Consider the following 15,789-nt stretch of genomic DNA (forward strand, 5'->3'; position numbering starts at 1 on the left):
GACAGTTTAATTGTTAAGGACAAACAAGGGACCCATGAACAACTATCACTAAAAAAAACAAACAAACAAACAAAAACAGCTGTGGATCTTTTAGGCAAGAACACAGTATTAAGAATCATGGGGGATAGTAAGCTTTTGAACCGGGTCATTTTTATAAATTCAACAATTATTTTCTCTTGTGGACTGTATTTAAACATCTTTTATGTTAAGTATCTTATTCAGGTCAGTAGTAAATAAACAATAACATGCATTTTGTATGATCCCTCTTACTTAGGTAAAATAATTAACATTTTTAATGACTCTGTAAACATTTGACCTCAAACAGGTAGAAAACAATAAAGAAAACACCCTCCGCAAAACATAATCTATCACGGATACATAGCGGAAATGCAATAAGTGACACTCGACACAGGCCTTCAGACTCATTCATTTTTTTAATTCAAAATTTAAGAAAAAAAGAAAATACATGAAAATTCTTCAGATATACATTAAGCCAATGGCATGTAAAAAGTCTACCATCTCAACTGGAGGTGAGGAGAAAACTGAAAAACAGGAGGCCTTAGATACATAACTTACAAGAAGACGAGAGTACCAGCCAAGCCGTTTCACCATCAGTTTCTACCAATCAATGCAATGACACAGAGATTTTTTTTTTTTTTTGAATTTTTCCTCCTTTTTTTGTGAAAGGAAAATAAAGTGTTATTAAACTCTTTTCAGTACAGTAGATCAAGGCCCCTTTTGAAATTTGTCGGAATGCCAAGCAAAAACAACAGTGCCTGGAAAATGATGTCTGTGAAACCTCAAGCTCATTATTGCAATTAAAATGCATACATGCATCTTTTCTAAACCTGAGGTTTTGCATTATGAAGAAATATAATAAAATAATAATAGTTCATATGATAGTTGAGGAAAAAAAAATCTTTCAGTCAATCTACCTTCAGGTTTGCAGAGAACTTGCATTGCAACATAAGCTATTTCTACTGTAAACTTGTCTCTTTTTATTTTAAATTCTAGTCATGTTCTTTCTCTCTCTCTCTCTCTCTCTGTGTCATGACTACCCGTAATCTACTGGACATCGCTGTCCTATTTGTGTCTGTGTATATGTGTGTTTCTGTAGATCTGTAACCTACTGGTAACTAAGGAACCTTGGCAGCATTCAATGAAAACTGACATTCACTTTGCAACAGGCCAATGCTTTTGTCCATATTCATTACAGAAAAGAAAAAAAGAAACAGAAATAAATAGTGATATCTATTATTTTTTCCATTATAAACACATCAAAATCTTAAATCACTACATCTACATGTGATACACTCCCACCCATATACATACGCAACGATACAAGCACAAGGGCTTTTATAGAATGGTTATTTCGATCATCTTGTACCACACAGAATAATACTCTACTTCCAACAATGTGCCTCTCAGCATCCCGACCAGGTCTTTTCCTACAAGCGCCCTCGTTTCCAACCCCTGGAGTTCAAAAGATCCAAAATATTAAACATTTTAAGTGCCATGAAACTGAACGACCAGGGGCTCTAAGACCGTGACTTACTCTGAATCCACTTTGCATTTTAATCGTCTGGCCCATCGTTTTTTAACGGTTGTTTAGAGAGAGAAAGCATGTTGCTTAGATCCACCCACCTACCCAACGCTATTGGCAAGACTATTTGTAGTCTCTGTAAAGCAGCACGTATGTTGTCAGCAGCAGTAGAAAAGAGAGGCAAAACGACAGCCCTTTCTCTCTCTAGAGAATGATGTCGATGAATACGGTGACAACAGTTGGCCCTTTGTGTATGGTGCTCACTAGAGTGCATCTGACCAAACAAATGAGCTGGAATTATGAGAAATTCAACTGGTTTGTTGTAACAAAGTGTTATGAAATCCACATTATGCATTCAACTGTTAGAAGCCTTGGCCAAAATGTATTAGATGATCTGATTGTAAAAGAAACAGTGGTATTTATAAACTAGGTGTAGTTGTGCATTAAAGTCACCTTCAATTAGAGGCCATTGACAACAGTAGGAGACCAACATTTTTGTGCAGAAGCAGTGTTTGAGAAGGGCATGCTGGGAAACAGGGTGTCCAGTGCCATGATGAATTCTTACTCAATAAGATCATGTAAGCTAATTTAATTTATTGAAAAAAGTATCATGTACAGTTGGTTTAACTGTTCTATAGCCAAACCTCTTCAGAGACAGTTCACTCAAAAATGAAAATTCTGTCATTAATTACTCACTATCTTGTCGTTCCAAACCCGTAAGTCCTTTGTTCGTCTTCAAAACACAAATTAAGTTTTTTTTATTGGAATCTGAGAGCAACTGACACATTAAAGGCCCGGAAAGGTAGTAAGGACATCATTAAAATAGTCCATGTGACATCAGTGGTTCAACCTTAATTTCAATAATTTCAAAAATATTTTTTGTGCACGAAGGAAACAAAAACAACTTTCTATATCTTCAACATGCATTCACAAAAAGTACCACAAGAAGAACTTGTTGAATAAAGTCATTATTTTTGTTTTCTTTGCGCACAAAAATATTCTCGTACACTCTTAAAAATAAAGGTGCTTCATGATGCCATAGAAGAACCTTTTTTGCCTAAATGGTTCCATAAAGAACTTTTAATGTCTGAAGAACCTTTATGTTTCACAAAAGTTTATTTGTGGCAAAAGAAGGTTCTTCAGATGATAAAAAGGTAAGAAAAGATGGTTCTTTATAGAACCTTTGACTGAATGGTTCTTTGTGGAACCAAAAAGAGTTTTTCCTTTTAAAGCACCTTTGAACTTGGACTATTTTACTGATGTCGTTACTACCTTTCTGGGCCTTGAATGGGGCAGTACCACTGCTGTCTATGCAGGGTCAGAAAGCTCTGAGACTTAATCAAAAATACCTTCATTTGTGTTCCGAAGATGAACGAAGATCTTATAGGTTTGGAATGACATGAAGGCGAGTGATTAATGACAGAATTTAATTTTTAAGTGAACTGTCCCTTTAAGACACGCTTTCCTAAACCTCAGTTAGATGGTGGATAAGAGGAAATCACTGAAGAAGAATATTACATATGGAAGAAAGACTCTGATAGCATCTATGGTCCATCATGATGAAACCATCTGGTGAATTAGGTATTTTAATACGATTATCCAGAGTGATTGAAGGCAGTGGGATTTTTGTGTTGCTGGGCACGTGATAAGGGATGCAAGAGACACTTTCCATTAGGAATCCCATAGGCATGTAAGCTCACACCATGACTTCCTCTCTCTCTCCATTCCTTGGAGCTTGTGCTCTGTGGTGCTTAAAGAGGTTTTTTTTTTGTTAATTTTTGATTTTTTAAATCAGAGACAAGACAGAGGATGATAATGTGTCCTCTACAGAAAAAAAGCGAGATGTATTTTATCATTTCATCACTTACACATTTAAAAACAAAAGAAAATGAGGTAGATAGATGCTGAAGGAAATGAAAAAAAAAAAAAAAAAAAAGAAAGTCCCCCAGTCATGACATCATGGAAAATGCATCTAGAATTCAGACTTTATACTAAATCATAAGGGCATTTGTACAGTGATTTCAACTGGTATCACAAAAAAAAGAAATAAATACCCCTTTAAAGGGGGGGAAATAACCTTCTAAGACAGGATAAATAATTCTGGGTCACGTTCCCAAATACACATGGAGAAATCCTTCAAAATGAAACTTTTTAAAGCCAACTACCCAGGGAATCTGTTTCATTTGAGAAAACTGATCACTTTTTTTTCAAACTCGTTCTTATTTGGTTACCAGTGGTGTATTTCATCAAGTTTAGCGCTTGTTTCATGAATTTATAGAGATTATGAATGTATTTTGTTTGGAGGAATTACAGGGGTATGCGAGACAAATTAAGACAAACCAATTAGCCATTACACTGTAAACAAAAAAAAAAAAAAAAAAAAACCTTAAAAAGCTGTTTCAACTTAAAGTTGAAGAGTTTGTGCTGCCTTAAAATATTAAGTTTACACAACTCAAATATACACGTTTTCATGTAGTACAACTTAACATTTCACGTTGACTAAACTTAAAATTTTAAGGCAGCACAAACACTTTTTTTTTTAAGTTGAAACAACTTTTTTTACAGTGTAGTTGCTATTCAGTTACACTGTAAAAAACAAAAAAACAATTTGAGTCAACTTAAAATAATTTGTTACCCTGCAGACTTAAAAATTTAAGTTCAGTCAACTCGAATAAGTTTAGTCCGCTTGAAATGTTAAGTTGTACTAAGTGAAAACTTAGATATTTGAGTTGACTAAATCAATTTGGTTTGTTAAACTTAAAAGCAGGGTTAGTTACCCAGCTGCCTTAAAATTTTAAGTTAAATGAACTCAAATATTCAAGTTGTCACTTAGTACAACTTAACATTTTGAATTGACTAAACTTTTGACTGAACATAACATTTTAAGGCAGCCGGGTAACAAATTATTTTAAGTTGAATCAACAAATTGATTTTTACAGTGTACATGGATGGTTTACAAAAATAGTCTGAAACCAAAAGTAAATGCAGGAGGCATGAACTCGGACACTGACATACTGTACGGTTTTACTACACTGTAAGGAGAGGCCGGCAACCTAAAAAAAGCCGAAGTGGAATTAGTAATGATGAGAATGTCTGGAGAACAAAACCATAACGTTAACCTGAGATTGCGCTGCACCTTGTGAGCAGGTGCAATGGTAGACAACTGTATCAAGGGTGCCTAAAGTTCACATGCAGAGCTAAAGAGTTTGTTGTAACTAATAATAATAATAATATAATAATATAGAGTTAAAAAAACACAAGGCAATGGACATGTGGCAATGCAGACAACCTCTTAGGGAGAAAAAAACAAATAAAAATAAATTGCTATTCTCTTTTTTTGTTTTTTTTTTCTTTTTTGCAAGAAGAGTATAAAGCATAAGAAAATGGACTGTAGTGGAGATATCATAAAATATTAAACCTGAAGGATTTCTTTTACATATACATACATATATATATATATATATATATATATATATACATACATACATACATACATATATATATATATATATAACACCCACAAAAGAAAAAAAAATAGCAGCTTCTTTCTGTACAGACAAAGAGGTGAACATCAGAACCGTAAAAAAGTTATCAAAAGTGACTCAAACCAATGATTTGTGTGTAAATGATCTGTGGTCTAACATAGAACTGTAAGACCCTTCTTAGAATCATATGAATTGTACAGAGACTAAAGACTAGTCTAAAAAAATACCTGCTGTGTACAATGCCTCACTCGTCTCACGAAACAGATGTCGAAACAAATGAAGCCCCTGTATTCAGTTTGCTTCACGATCGAGCCGATCCCTTATAATTCATACCCGCCTCTCCGCACCTTGGCGCTCTTCCTTTCGACTTGAGACGTCGCTCTCACAGAGGCTCAGCTCACAGATGGTGCGTGCAGCAGGAACTGCCATGCAATAGTCGGAGATCAGAGCCATATAAAAGGGGGAAAGGGGAAGGATTTACAAACTCAAGCTGATTGTAAAAGATGAAGTCCAGAAATCCCCCATAAAAGACAGTATGAGAGTTTAGTCCCTTGATTGCGCTACTTCAAAGTGCAACCTCAAAAAAATCAGCTGTGGATAGGGGGTTATGTAACGATAAATAACTTTTAGTTTAGTGTTTTTGTTTTTTTAATAAAAAAACATTTGATTTGGCAAAAATTTGGCAGTTTCAAAAAAGCCCACCTCACTCTCTAACAAACCCCCTCGATTTAAGTAGAAGAAGGGTGGATCAATCAGCAACGTGACTGATCTCTGATTGAGAACAAGCGACTGCAGCTGAGAAAGTTTCTGCGGCATTTTGAAAGAGAAATGTGATGAAAAAGATGAGACAAAGATGTATTTTTGTCTAAAAACACACTGAAAAGCGTTCACGGGCTGGGCTTGCTGGCTAATATCCTTGTCCCTCTTGTTTCACAATGAACTGGCAGGTTTTCTTCTTTAGAAAACATTTTTTCTTTCACACAAGTGAAAGCCAGGGCTCTCCAGTGTGGTGATTAGTTCTCTTAAATCTTAAATATCGCAAGTTTTTGTAGGCTTGTAGTCACCAATCGCCCGCAACATCCTCTTCGCCATTCGCAATCGTTTTAACGAAAATGAGACATCCAGAGTCCGTCTGGGTGTCGACTCCACGGTCAGCCCTGGGTTTTGACTCCTCGAAACGAAAGAAAAAACACATATGACCACGAAGACAAAAGGGCGAGGGAAATGTGGGTACCCTGTGTGAGGAGTAGAGGGAGTCTGAGCAGTCATGATCAGCAGGCCGACGATTGAGGCAGTGGCAGCGCTCGCTCGTTCTTCCTCCCTCCGTTCATGTGCGCGTAGGGCTGCGTCTCGTCGAACGCTGGCCCCAGCAGCACCACTGGCCCGTTTGCTGCTACCTGTCCTGAGTGCTTGTCTAAGGCCAGGCCCGGAGAGGCTGAGGAGGCTGAGGGGGGTGAGGTGGAGGGGGTCGGGGCGGACCCCATCGGCGTCCCTGGCCCCTGAGCTGGGGAGAGTGGCTGTGGACTCGGGGTCTGAGCCCCTGTGCTCCCCTGAGAGGAGGGGGCCAATGTGGAAGCAGGGTCCAGTGGAACATTTTCCATGTTCTCCACCTCCATGTCCAGTTCCTCAGTGTCGGGTGGCTTGTTCTCCTCACTGTAGAAAAAGCTAACCTCCCGGAAGGGCGGCTCCAGTTCCTCTTTTATGCTGTTGATGATTTCCAGAAAAGACGGGCGCATTTTTGGGTTGTACTGCCAGCACATACGCATCAGTTCAAACCTGTAGACAAGATACAGATATTGCATTATAGTTAGAATTTAAAGATCATAAAAAGCTGCCTTATCCAAAACTAGTAAACGACTTTGAACCGCAAAATAATGCACACTAAAAAAGAAATCACTTATGAACAAATGACTCTTATGAGCCAGTTCATTTGAGTGAATCAAACACACACAGTACCACCAGTGTAGTGTGATTTATGAACAAATAACTCTTTTGAGCCAGTTCATTTGAGTGAATCAAATACACACAGTGCCACCCAGTGTAGTCTGATTTATGAACAAATGATTTTTATGAGCCAGTTCTTTTTTTAGTGAATCAAATACACACAGCCTCACCAGTATAGTCTGATTTATTAACAAACGACTCTTATGAGTCAGTTCATTTGAGTGAATCAAATACGCACAGCCCGACCGGTGTAGTTTGATTTATGAACAAATGACTCTTATGAGCCAGTTCATTTGAGTGAATCAAATACGCACAGCCCGACTGGTGTAGTTTGATTTATGAACAAATGACTCTTATGAGCCAGTTCATCTGAGTGAATCAAATACACACAGCATCTCTAGAGTTATCTGATTTAAGAACAAATGACTCTTATGAGCCAGTCCATTTGAGTGAATCAAATACACACAGTGCCACCGATGCAGTCTGATTTACGGACAAATGACTCTGAGCCAGTTCATTTGAGTGATTAAAATACACACAGCATCTCTAGAGTTATCTGATTTAAGAACAAATGACTCTTATGAGCCAGTCCATTTGAGCGAATCAAATACACACAGCACCAGCAGTGTAGTCTGATTTATGAACTAATGACTCTTTTGAGTCAGTTTATTTGAATGAATCAAATACAGCACCACCAGTGTAGTCTGATTTATGAACAAATTACTCCTTTGAGTCAGTTTATTTGAATGAATCAAATACAGCGCCACCAGTGTAGTCTGATTTATGAACAATGACTCTTATGAGCCAGTTCATTTAAGTGAATCAGATACACACAGCATCTCTAGTGCTATCTGATTTACGAACAAATGACTCTGAGCCAGTTCATTTGAGTGAATCAAATACAAACAGCACCACCAGCGTAGTCTGATTTATGAACAAATGACTCTTTTGAGCCAATTCTTTTTAGTGATTAAAAAACATACAATATGTCCATTGTAGCTTAACAAGCCAGACTAAAACAACAAAAAAGTTTTATTTGATTCATTTAATTGAAATAAATCTGAAATCAAATATAAAAATTAAACTTTACATGAAAAAGCTTAAAGGAACATTAGAAATGGTGCCTTGGGAACTAACTGAATAATATTTATTTATAAAGGAAACTAACAAAATGAAACAAACAAATAGTAAAACTAAGGTTCAAATGAAAATCAAACAAAAGCTAATTCAAAGTATTGCAAAATACTGCAGTATAAGAGTATATAAAAATAGTAAATAACAGTGCCTATATATTGTAAGGCATTAGCAGAGAGAATTTGTCTTATATGTATGCAGAATTGACATTATAGCCCAAATAAATCAGAACCAAATAAAAGGTACCAGAGGTAAGCTCTTTTCAGAAAATGTACAAATTTCATACTCATATACTTCAGTGCAAACAAGCAATATAATGTTTATAAAATCTCATAAACTGTGTGTGTTCACACTAACAATCTCCACCCATCAACAGGTGGCAGTGTTCACTAGAGCTAGAGCACACAGGAGTGTTGTGGAACAGACAACTTCTCGAACATTTTGTGGTCGTACACACTGAGAAGTGCACTACGCCAGAACTGCTATCCTGAACACTCCACAGACTCGTCCTATGTGAATAGCTCAGAACACATAAGAAGAAAAAAAAAGAGCCAAAACAACAACAACAACAACAACAAAAAAAAAAATCATGAAACCCATGATCTAACAGTTTGGTGTGGTACTGTCCCACCACATCTTGGTAAAACACAAACAAGCTAAGAATAGCGTCAGCACTCACTGGCCCACTGAAATACATTTTAAATGACCTCCAGCCACAGGTTCAGAGCAGAGCGGGGCGCCGTAGCCGCATAGCACAGAGGCCTTCTCGCAAGGACATTCCACAGTTATCGGGTCAAATAGTGCACTGGGAGTTTCTCTGCTGGGCATTAGGAACTGAAGTTAAACTTTTCTGTGGTTTCGACTTCTGAGACGTTGTCTCAAAATAAAGGCAAGTTTTTTTGGACACAGGCCTGGCGTTCGCGAGTAACCTGCCTGTTTGCCGTTTGCTGGATCACAAATTCATAGCAGAGGCCATCTGTCGTTATTCACTGAAGTGAATTCAAACCCATTTAGAAAATGTGATAAATCTTGCCGGCTGTCTGCACTCACTATCTCTTTTCCAAAACCCATTGAGCTACCTTCCTGTCTTCTGCCTCCATGGACGGCTGCCTTCTAAGGCAGCATCCTAACTCAAATAAAACCTCATAAGTTACTGATTTGGAACGCTCTACAAAGCTAGCAACTCTGGAAGTAGCACTCAGCATGAGAGACTCAACTCTAAATTGATTTCAAAAGAGTTTTTAGCATGTTGCTACGTTTTGGCTAATGAATATCTCTTTTCTGACATTTTTTTTTTTTTTTACTTTTTTTCACTGAGCTTGTCAATGCATTTGTAATAAGTTTTACAATATTACTGTATTTTCAATCAGAAAAACAAAAAACAAAACGCAAATCAGAAACATTTAATAAATCGGTAGTGTAGTCATGTTAAAAGTATGAGGATAAGGTCACTTCCAGAACAAAAATTTTCTTGATAATCTACTCACCCCCATATCATCTAAGATGTTCATGTCTTTCTTACTTCAGTCGCAAAGAAATTCAGGTTTTTGAGGAAAAATTCCAGGATTTTTCTCCATATAATGCACTTCATTGGGGATCAACGAGTTGAAGTTCCAAATTGCAGTTTCAATGCAGCTTCAAAGGGCTCTACACAATCCCAGGCAAGGAATAAGGATCAGTGTTGCCAAGTCTGCGGTTTTCCCGCGGAACTGGGGTACTTTCACACTGTTGCCGCAGGTTGAAGCAACCCCAAAAACTTGATATTTATCCCCTGGAATGTGAATTTTACAAGGGAAACCCTGCCCTGGGATAGTTTTGAGTAGCAATTGGGTAGGTTTTTGTTGTGAAAACCTGGCAACCCTGATAAGGGTCCTATCTAATGAAATAATCAGTCATTTAAAAAAAAAAAAAAAATGGACATACTTTTTGACCACAAATCCTCGTCTTGCACTAGCTGTGCAGCCACTTTTCTGCTACGTTGGAAAGGTCATGTGTGATGTAGGTGGAAATACCATCCCAGTTTTAGTAAAGCGCCCTACACAAAAAGGTAAAACAACGATGTTGGACAATTTTGAAGCTGGAGGAAAAAATTAGATGGAGATTTTCACCTTTTTGAACCGAAGTACATAGGCGAAGAAATAAAAAGTATACTTTTTTTTTTGGAAAATGGCCGATTGTTTTGCTAGTCAAGACCATTGATGGGAATAATGGCGTTATAAATGCACGGTGTTACTAACAGCGTTATTTTTTTCAGTAATGAGCAAACAAAACAAATTGAGTAAACAGTTTATCTGAATGGATACACAGTGTACCTGTATTTGATGAACACTGAACACAACTAGCCGTCGCTTTGTCTCACACACATGCAAATACAGAGCGAGAGATTCTTATATACCATGCAGAATTGACACGCTGCATGTAAACGATATTCTTTTTTGTATTTTCCTGTCAAAATAACGGAGTTCCTTTGGAATTCTTCAGCTTTTATGAAATGCCTGTTTCTCCGGTAGTAGGAGGAACTAATCCGCAAACTGCAATCTCATTGGCTGGCGCACACCTATTATTGTCCTTGTTTTGATTTTAGCAAATCAGTTAGAGTGAACGCAGACAAAGTGATTAATACTCATGAACCCAGCAGCTCATTAATCCTTACTGCGTTTTATATTCTTAGTAGTTTTGTTATCTTATCAGTATTATTTTTAGTTTTTTCCCTAAATGACAAACAATATCTTAAGCACCACCACCAGTCCTAAGTTCAGTCAACATGACAAATATGCATTCATACATGGTTATTCTAATTACTAAAGTTTCATAATGATGTAACTCAGTTACTACTTGTGAGAAGTAACTAGTAACTATAATTACTTTTTCAAAGTAACATGCTCAACACTGGTCAAGGCCCTTATTCCCTGGCTGGGACCGTGCAGAGCCCTTTTGAAGCTGCACTCAAACTGGAATTTGGACCTTCAACCGACTCATCCCCATTGAAGTCCACTATTTGGAGAAAAATCCTGGAATGTTTTTCTCAAAAACCTGGAAGTGAGTGTCAAGGACAATTATGAAACAAAAATTGTAAAATTCTAAAAAGAAAATGATTCTTTCAAAATCAGAAAGAAAACCTATGATTCCATAATAGTATTAATGATATACTATTAAAAAAGGAGCAAAACTGAAAAAAAAAAAATAAATAAATGTTGAACAGTTTTGGGATAAAAATGTCCAAATAGTGAGCTCAACATGAAGCAAGCGTTCAATGGCTCTACAAGCTATTTCTGAATCCCTGCCCTTGTATTTCAGCCAAGTATTACTTAAATTTTCATATCATAAAAATGTGAGCGACATCTCGACTTCATGATGTTTAGCTGAGTGTAATGATGAGACACAGATGACACCGTTTAAGCGTCTTTACAGTGCTAGCGCAGCGTATGTTCAATCTTCCTCTCGTGCAATCAGGACATCTCGTCGTAGCTGCCATGGAAACCGGGGGTTTGTGTTTCCATAACAGTTAAGACAAGAACAAGTGACTGAGGGAGAAAGGGGTCAGGAGAAAACGGACGGATAGACCTCATGCCTCGCCACTGACATCAGCCCAGAAAAGGAGAACGGCAGACCGGATCGGTGACGCAGACACACACGCTCTGAAGAAGATGTGAAGATAAGCACGAGAAGCTCTTAATAAAAACTAAAGCAGCGCGGATCGCCGTTCCAATCACCCCCTGGGAAGCACACATTCTCCCTTGTATGGACGGAGGCTCCCTGACAACATGATGTCACCTGTCTCCTTTTAACCCGTGACGCAAATGTCACTAGTCGGGCTTTCGGTGGGCCTGACGTTAGCAGCAGCATCTGGTGACATGCTATCAACGTTTTAGTGTGATACCGCATCCCTAAATAGACATGGGCCGGATAGAGGACAAAGGGTTAACATTGTCAAGCAGAGTGCCAGAAGTGCAGTTGGTGGACTCACAGCATGTCGGGACAGTTGTCCGGTTTATCCAGAAGTCCTCCCTCCATGACGAAGCGCAGTACCTGCTCGTTGGACATGCCCTGGTAGGGCTGCTCGGCTAGAGTGGCGATCTCCCACAAAACCACGCCAAATGACCTGAAGAAAGAGGTTAACTGGTTAAAATAACTCTGCATGAGCAACACAAGGGCACTTACAGTAAATCACGCTAAATGTCACAAAACCCATTTGTCCAATTACGTCAGCAACCTCACACATCAAGTAACTCAATCCGGTCGGACGAGGACGGAGAGGAAAGGAATGAGGCCATTTAAGGTCAAGAGACGCACGAAGAGCCGCTTTGAGACAATTGCAGTCCTGTCGAGCCTAAAAGCAGCAGTAGCCTGCGGCGTGTCACTGAAAGGCTGCGGATGCATCCGTGTTTTATTTTTTGAGAGCCTGGAATAACAAAACGCTCATTTTCGAAACAAAGTTGCGAACGCCGCGTGAGCCGCTGACCTGAACTTTTCTCTTTTTAGTGTGGTGTTTTTGTTAGCCCTGTGTTCCTCATTAATGAAAATGAGTCCATATATTAGCCGGCGGCCGGTGAGAAAGTGCAGCGGCGGTGCAGAAAGTCGGCAAACCCCATATAAAAACCACACAAAGAGCGCACTGTTGCCAGTCGTTATTCATTAGTTCTCGGAGGACAAATTTTCTACATTGGCCGAGGATCTGAGACAAAGCTCAACACCCTTTAAAACAGGACTATTACAACAGTGACTTGCATCTAATTGGCTGCAACATCTGCGTGTTGAAAGACAAAACCGCATTAGAGCGGGACTTTTTCAGGGGAAGGAAACAAATAAAGACACCTAACGGCGAGGTTTATGGGAGTACGAGATGGGAGCTCTCTGTGGCGCTTTTCATCTCCCCCGACTTCAAAAGCGGCAGATACGGACGGAGGGACAGGGAGGCGGGTCTGCGCTGGCACAGCAACCCCGTCATTACCAAACATCTGGAGGAGGTTAGGAGCGCACCGAGTGACAGAGCTGTGGGACGCTGGAGATTGGGAAACGGCAGAATTGGAAGAGTCGGTCTATGGCACCGTGACTCTGTTCTACTGAACCGCCGCTGCTGGGACCAGAGCTGTGGAGAGACAGTCTGTCTGAGACAAAGAGACAATGTGTTTGGGCACGCTTCGCTTGGCTGGGAATGGAAGAATGTCTGGAAGTGATGCATATTCTCCCTTGACACAGGACATCAGTGGAAAAAAAACATTAAGGGTTTTCACCTCTTATAGGCCTAGGAGGCTTCCTGTCGTATTAAGAAAAATAAAGAGACAGTTTCAGTGCTTTCTGAACAGTTGGGGGCCTATGGAGACTCTGATGGGACAGCATGCTGCTCAAATGGAAACATCCCAGTTTTTTGGCAGTCAAAATTTGGACACACAAAATTTGGTCCAAAAGCTTAATTATTTTCTTGAACTATATAAAAATTTGACTATTTTATTTTATTTATTTATTTTTTATAAGACCCCAAGTTTGTTGTAATATTTTCTGCACATGTATTTTTTTATGCAGGATTTCTTCTAAATATAAAACACCCTTTATTGTTTAAAAAGGGGATTTCACAAAGGGTGAAATAGGGGACACTGACACTGATGTCACATATTAAAGAAGTTCTAATCTAAACAAATGTGGTACTTCTGATTTAATTTATGTCACTGTTTATGGCCACTATAGAATTCCTAAACTTCTGTTTGCGTTTGAAAGGACACATTAAATTGTTCAAAAGTTACAGTAAGAAGATCTTTTATTTCAAATAAATGCTGTTCTATTGAACCTTCTATTCATCAAAAAAATCTAATCATAATTGCATGTTTTCAGTTGTTTTAAACATTGATAATAATAAGAAATATGAAAGAAGAAATGATCACCAATTTAAACTACCAGTCAAAAGTTTTTGAACAGTACGATTTTTAATGTTTTTTAAGAAGTCTCTTCTGCTCAGCAAGGCTGCATTTATTTAATTCAAAGTACAGAAAAATAGTATCAAAATATTTTTACTTTAAAATAACTGTTTTCTATTCGAATAGATTTTCAAATGTCAAAGCTGAATTTTAGCGTCATTACTCCAGTCACATCCTCCTTCAGAAATCATTCTAATATGCTGATTTGCTGTTTAAACATTTATTATTAGTAGTAGTAGTATTATTATTAATATTTAAAACAGTTGAATAAATTTTTTTCAGGATTCGTTGATAAATAGAAAGATCCAAAGATCAGCATTTATCTGAAATAAAAGCTTTTGTAACATTTTACACTATACCATTCAAAAGCTTGGAGTCAGTATTTTTTGGGAGGGGGAAATATTATAATAATTAATGCTTTTATTTAGCAAGGATACTTTAAATTGATCAGAAGTGATGATGAAGACATTTATAATGTTACAAAAGATTTCTATTTCAGATAAATGCTGTTATTCTGAACTTTCTATTCATCAAAGAAACCTGAAAAAAATCTACTTAGCTGTTTTCAACATAATAATAATAATACATGTTTTTTGAGCAGCAAATCAGCATATTAGAATGATTTCTGAAGGATCATGTGACTGGAGTAATGACGCTAAAAACTCAGCTTTGAAATCACAAGAATAAATGACATTTTAAAATATATTCAAATAGAATGCAGTTCTGTTAAATAATAAAACTATTCCAAAATTTTAGTTTTTGCTGTACTTTGGATCAAATAAATGCAGGCAAAAAGTACAGACCCCAAACTGTTAACCGGTTGTGTTCGAATGTTTGACCGGTACCGTACGTGCAAGTGCAAAACAATTCACCTACACATACACTATGCAGAGAAGCAACATAAAAGTTTTGCATTTATGCGTGTGTGAAGAAAAGTCAGAGAGATCAGGCGGCTCATACCAGACATCAGAATTTGTTGTGAACACTCCATCTTTCAAAGACTCCGGGGACATCCAGCGGACCGGCAGCAGCCCTTTGCCTCCTTTGCGATAGTAATCAGTCTCGTAGATGTCCCTTGTCATGCCAAAGTCTAAACACATGAAGACAGCAAACATGAAGGTCCAGTCACACCTTTCAATCAACTGTTGTATCAAACAGATTCTTGAATTTATGGATCTATGTGATGTGCATCACACATTTACCTCCGATTTTAACTGTGAAGTCCTCAGCAACCATGCAGTTTCTGGCAGCCAGGTCCCGATGGACAAACTTGTTGGCATTGAGATATGCCATCCCGTCCGCTATCTCACCGGCCATCTGAATCATCTTCTTCAGCGGAGGCAAAGACTGGCTGCTGGAGCCCTGCTACATAGCAGAAAAAGAGCACAAAGGGTGTATTTAACAGCTGACTGAAATAGCAAGTAGCTTTAAAAAACTATAAAGAGTAACTAAAAGGGGCATGAGATTGCTGCCCACAGATCTGAGTGTGTATTTTTAAAGGTGACACATTACGAAAATCTGATTTTTTCCATGTTTAAGTGCTATATCCGACCAACCCAGACAACCTGTGAAAAAACGAGTGTGTCAGATTTCGCTCCCCAAGTGACGTGGTAAGAGGATCTAATTATAATATTACGTTTCCATCCACGGCGCCGGCATAAACATGCAACTTCTTTCTCAGCTGTTTACCTTCACAGACATAACCAACTGTTTTTGTATCTCATGTGTGTTTTTAACATAAACTTGTGTGTATTTGACAGTTTAAGTGCAA

General features: G+C 38.1%; 1 protein-coding gene across 1 annotated transcript in view; it reads right to left on the reverse strand.

Annotated features, from left to right (window-relative positions):
- Positions 1–415: 415 nt before the first annotated feature.
- Positions 416–15,789, reverse strand: part of igf1ra (insulin-like growth factor 1a receptor) — a 134,540-nt gene continuing 119,166 nt past the window's right edge. The window contains exons 18-21 of the mRNA XM_051134507.1: positions 15,221–15,383; positions 14,979–15,108; positions 12,074–12,208; positions 416–6,804 (exon numbers count right to left, since the gene is read on the reverse strand). Coding sequence (XP_050990464.1) covers positions 6,300–6,804; positions 12,074–12,208; positions 14,979–15,108; positions 15,221–15,383 — 933 coding nt within the window. The 3' untranslated portion in view covers positions 416–6,299. The remainder of the gene's footprint in view (positions 6,805–12,073; positions 12,209–14,978; positions 15,109–15,220; positions 15,384–15,789) is intronic.

This window comes from Labeo rohita, chromosome 18 (assembly GCF_022985175.1).
Source record: "Labeo rohita strain BAU-BD-2019 chromosome 18, IGBB_LRoh.1.0, whole genome shotgun sequence".
In the NCBI taxonomy this organism is placed as follows: Eukaryota; Metazoa; Chordata; class Actinopteri; order Cypriniformes; family Cyprinidae; genus Labeo; species Labeo rohita.